At 46.5% G+C, this 5371-nt stretch overlaps 1 protein-coding gene across 1 annotated transcript; it reads left to right on the forward strand.

Moving 5' to 3' along the window:
* Positions 1 to 1631: 1631 nt before the first annotated feature.
* LOC100037645 (probable aquaporin TIP2-2) lies at positions 1632 to 2967 on the forward strand. The gene is made up of 3 exons (XM_044567024.1): positions 1632 to 1888; positions 1986 to 2233; positions 2326 to 2967. Exons 1-3 carry the CDS (start codon positions 1759 to 1761, stop codon positions 2692 to 2694), a joined length of 747 nt encoding a protein of 248 aa, XP_044422959.1. The 5' UTR covers positions 1632 to 1758; the 3' UTR covers positions 2695 to 2967.
* The last annotated feature ends 2404 nt before the right edge of the window (positions 2968 to 5371 follow it).

Below are 5371 nucleotides of genomic sequence, written 5' to 3' on the forward strand. Positions count from 1 at the left end.
AACGTGGTGCTAGAGCATTATATATGAATGTACTTAGTTAAAGGCCATCCAAAGATACACATTTGCAAGGAAACTGCACAATGTCAATACGAATATGAAAGATAATTGGATAAATAACTTTGAAATCTGATCTTTTTCTGATGATAACACAACTTACGCTGATTTCCATAATGAACAGAGAATAGAAAAAGTGTTGTTGCGGCCATGACTTGAATAACAAACCAAATTCACAAGGTCGGTACTGGACTATTGGTAATATATATTCTTTTGGCAGGGATTTAGAAATACTTCACATCTCTTTTTAGTGGATTTTGTGATAGGAGTGAGAGTTGAGAGTGAGCGGGTTGGAGGCTGTGGTTGATTTGTTCAGTTACGAATGTGAGCGGAATATTTTCCCTACTTAAGAAAAAGTGGCAAATTGGATAAGGCAGTCATATTTTTTTGATCAGGTCATACAATATATTTTTTAGGATAGAAGGGTAAATGCATTAGTTTGTTGTTTTAATAGTTAATAACAGACGCGGTGGCGTATTAGTTGCATCCCCAACAACAGCCATCATATTTTTGTTTTGTGGTAATGCATGACATTCAACTGTATGTTACAACATGGCAATGCCTCATGAGACATCGAATTTGCCTTCTTTGCTTGGGGTCGTCATGGGCGGCGCACGCCTCCTCCGCCTTGATGGTCGTGGCGGATCGGCACGAACACGGGAGGAGGGGATCATGGCGGAGAGCAAGCGGTTGGTGGGGGCACTCCTCCTTGGTGGTCCGTGGGGAAGTATGGTATGAAGGGAAGAGGGCGCCAGGACGAAAGTGAGGTGAGTCTCATCCGGTTATAAAGTAGAGGGCTCCAGCGAGAAATATTAGGCTATGGTGGGAAACTGAGCTGGAAGGAGAGAGGGTCCGACATGAGGGAAGGGTGCCTCATGGTGTGGGGTTTTGTGTTGTGTTGGGACCGCGTGTTGGAAATAACATGGCGGATAGTTCGGACAACGACATTGCTCCCCATATATGAGATGGATTTGGGGCAGCCTGTACTAAACCCGGGCAAACGTCGGGCCGGGCCGGGTTTCGGGCCGGGCTTGTAAAAGCCCGACCTTCATTTCTCAAGCCCGAGCCCAGCCCGAAGCCTAAAATACTCCCTGTTTTCAAGCCCGAGCCCGGCCCAAAATCAAGCCCGAAGCCCGAAAGCCCGGCCCGAATGCTGTTTTTTAGTACGCGCACGTGCAAGCCCGGCCCGAAGCCCGAAAGCCCGGCCTGAAATACAGAAAATTGAAGCTCGAGCCCGGCCCGAATTATCTTTCGGGCTGCAAAACAAAGCCCGAGCCTGGCCTGAATGTCAAGCCCGACCTGGCCCGGCCCGGGTCGTCGGGCCGGGCTGCCCATGCCCGGGTTTAGCCCGGACTGTCCAGTCGGTTGAGTTTTGAGACCGTTGGGCGCCCATTTGAAGTCCGAACATGCCCGGACGTACGAGGAAGAAATGAGCTTCGACCATAGAGGTGACCTTAATCATTTATTTAATTCATTTATATACATTATAGCCCGTAGCAACGCACGGGCATTCTACTAGTTACATTAGGAATAGAGATACACGAACCCAACACCAAAAATAGGCCTACATTTTTTCTTATTTCAAACTGAAGAGCCACTCAGCCCATTATAAGAGCACACTGGCCGAGTCTCTGATCCGTATTCTTAGCGACAACATTCCGTCTCATCCTCCCCAGCTCGGTTTTTGGGCCATTCTAAGCCACCATGCCTGCCTCCATCGCCTTCGGTCGGTTCGATGACTCCTTCAGCTTGGCCTCTTTCAAGGCCTACATCGCCGAGTTCATCTCCACCCTCATCTTCGTCTTCGCCGGCGTCGGCTCTGCCATCGCCTACTGTGAGTTCTGTTACAATTACGGCACATGCATGCTCTGCTCGTATGGCTAAAGTGGAAGACGACGAGTGCGTGCTAACGAAAAGTTAAAAAATTGCAGCCAAGGTGAGCGGCGGCGCGCCGCTTGACCCATCCGGGCTGATCGCCGTGGCGATCTGCCACGGGTTCGGGCTGTTCGTCGCGGTCGCCGTCGGCGCCAACATCTCCGGCGGCCATGTGAACCCTGCCGTCACCTTCGGCCTCGCCCTCGGCGGCCAGATCACCATCCTCACCGGCATCTTCTACTGGGTTGCCCAGCTCCTCGGCGCCATCGTCGGCGCCTTCCTCGTCCAGTTCTGCACCGGCGTGGTACGTATCCCCAGCCCATGTACATGTGTGCGCTTTCCGGCCGGTGGAGCACGAAAACGAACGACGCTGATACGGACTGTTTTCTTTCTCAGGCGACCCCTACACACGGGCTTTCCGGCGTGGGCGCCTTCGAGGGCGTCGTGATGGAGATCATCGTCACCTTCGGGCTCGTCTACACCGTGTACGCCACCGCCGCCGACCCCAAGAAGGGGTCCCTCGGCACCATCGCTCCAATCGCCATCGGCTTCATCGTCGGCGCCAACATCCTCGTCGCCGGCCCCTTCTCCGGCGGGTCCATGAACCCTGCACGCTCCTTCGGCCCCGCCGTTGCCAGCGGCGACTTCACCAACATCTGGATCTACTGGGCCGGCCCGCTCATCGGCGGTGGCCTCGCCGGCGTCGTCTACCGGTACCTGTACATGTGCGACGACCACACCGCCGTCGCCGGCAACGACTACTAAGCCAGCCATGGGAAGATCATTCGGTCTTTGGTTTCCATAATGTCTTCGGCAACATAAGAAGTGCGTACGTGGTGGTCACTCTCAGGATTGTCTGGATGATGTGAGGAACGTCATGTTGTTTGGTTCCGATCGAAAGCCCGCGAGGCTGTGGCACTTGGATGATGCATGTTTCTGTATCTGTACTGTGATGGATGTTGTGAAGTTGTTGGGGTTTCAAGATTCTTCAGTTGAGTTTCCTTATGCGATTCAATAAGAGCATCATTGTTTAGTGCATTCCCATGCCCACTGGCCAAACTTCTGTGGTGTACATGTGTCGTTTAACATACCTCCACTTTCGTTTCTATCAAATTTGTTTGGTACTCCTTTCGGTTCTTTTTATTCCGCATATAAGATTTGTCTAAAGTCAAACTTAGTAAAAATTTAACCAGCTTTATAGAAATAAATATCAACATCCAGTATACGAAACCAACATCATTAGATGCGCCATGAAGTTAAATTTCATATTGTATAATTTTAGTATCGTTGATGTTGATGTTTTTTCAAACAAATATGGTTAGACTTTACAAACTTTGACTTCTAACAAAACATAGTAAAAATGAGTGGAGGGAGTATTTGGTAGGTGATTCATGACTGAGGGCATCGTGGATTGTACCTACGTATGAGGTAGAAGTCGGTAGAGCACAATACAACGGCACAAATCCGTGTGGGAGTTTGTGCATTACTTTGAGCTATATAGAATAGTCAGAATGATTGTGTGTTTAACAAAATAAAAAAATAAAAAAAATTGCACGCAATATGCAAACCGTCTAGATGGATCCATACTCGGTCATCATTATACGATGCATAAGCGGAGAGCTTATGGCTTTTGGGTGCAATCAATGAGGGACAGTAGCACGAGATACGCACTACAACCGGTTTAGATGGCGGTCTAGTAATAGGATACTTGTAGACATTTTGTCCTATTTGTGATGGTTAAGGCCATTTATTTTCTATCCTTTTCTTTTTACGGAGCTGCTCTGAGACTTTGATACTTGGTTCGTTTTAATAAATAATTGTGTGCATCGCTCAATGTAGAGGCCGGTGGTAATCCTCCTTTTCGGAGAAAATAAAACCCAGACCGCAATTTGACCCTTCTCTGTTTGTGTTATGTGTTACTGTATTTGTCATCGCTCGTATATCAATTAGAGTTACATCTCTTTTTTTACCACGTTACTGCATCTTGGATGTTTTTTTCATCATCTTTCATAATGAATTCTTCAGATGGATTAGAAATCAAAATAATTAGTTCATTCCTAGCTCTTCACAGTCATTCATCATCGAGATGAGAACAACTAGCGCAGTGCGGTGTCACATTATCCAGCAATACAATTGACGACACACAGTTTCAATAACACGAATCCGCACGGAGGAAGGGTGAATTCTTGGGTTTCAAGATAGAGAGGGAGATGACACACACGCCCGCGAGAGGAAAAGCGGTGGTTCTTCATTTCCCTGAATGAAGTCGAAGGCACCGAGAGAAAATAGTTGTTCCCCAGTGGGCCACCGACTGAATTGGCCTTGGATGTTCATGGGCTTTAGTCGAAGATCACCGGCCTGCACCACATTTCATATTTGTCGTGTGGTAAATGCACACCCCCGATAGATAGATGGGCCCGCCTATTGAGTGAGCGAGCCACTGGTTTTGGGAATTTCTAAAAGGTTCCTGACCGGTGTTGGGAACCTTATAGAAGGTTCCTGAACCAGTTTTATTCTTTCTTTCTTTTTTGAACTGGTATTTCAAGTTTTCTTTCGGTTTTTTGTTCATCATGTTTCTTTTTTATAAAAAGTATCATAAATTTCAAAAATACCTAATATATTCAGAAAATGGTTTGGAATTTGAAAACCCCGATAATTTTCAAAAAATTGCTCATCTTTTCAACACTATTTGGAGTTTGATTCATTTAAAAAATGTTTGCGTCTTCAGAAATAAATACAATTTAAAAAATGTTCAGAATTTTCAAAATTCGTTGGTACTTTTTTCAAAATAAAATTGCATTTTCAAAAATTATTCATAATTTCAAAATATTTAATGTTTAAAAAAGTATTAGCATTTTCAAAATAGTCCACGCCGTCTATTTTTATTTCTTCGTGTTCTTTGGAAAGATAAAAAAAATCAATTGCTACAGTAGACACCAAGAGCCGCTACTATGCTAATGGGCCGGCCTGCACTCCCGCTTGTTGATCTAAGCTTTGATCAGGCGGGCCCTTCATGTTAGTTGTTGTGGGATTTTTTTAAGAGAAAAGGCCAGAGCCCGACTTTATAAATAAAGCCACATGGCAGCGTCACGAGACCAAACAGGAAAGAGACCAGTTAACGAGGAGAACGCACACAGCGCACGGAACGAAAAGTATATAAGAGTAGCCAAGGAAGGATGGATACAGGCAACTGCCATACACGGCGCGCAGGCCGGAAAGGAGTGAGACCTAAACTCTGCAAACAGCACCACCAGGATTAGACGACAGGATCCCGTCTGGAGATGTGAGATGCCGAAGCCTGGATTTTGTCGATGAGCAGGTCCAGGGCATCCCGATCAACCTCCTTAGTCAATGATCTCCACTGCTGCAATAATATACATGATTTGAAAAGAACGTCAGCAGGCTTAGATGGGAAGATATGCTCAATAGTAAATTTGTTCCT

Source organism: Triticum aestivum, chromosome 7A (genome assembly GCF_018294505.1).
Source record: "Triticum aestivum cultivar Chinese Spring chromosome 7A, IWGSC CS RefSeq v2.1, whole genome shotgun sequence".
Classification (NCBI taxonomy): Eukaryota; Viridiplantae; Streptophyta; class Magnoliopsida; order Poales; family Poaceae; genus Triticum; species Triticum aestivum.

Bases quoted from the DNA above. Each gene is read 5' to 3' on its own strand.
- LOC100037645 (XM_044567024.1), top strand. From the start codon at position 1,759: ATGCCTGCCTCCATCGCCTTCGGTCGGTTCGATGACTCCTTCAGCTTG. The intron at 1,889-1,985 runs GTGAGTTCTGTT...AAAAAATTGCAG, and splicing joins CGGCTCTGCCATCGCCTACT to CCAAGGTGAGCGGCGGCGCG. The intron at 2,234-2,325 runs GTACGTATCCCC...TTTCTTTCTCAG, and splicing joins TCCAGTTCTGCACCGGCGTG to GCGACCCCTACACACGGGCT.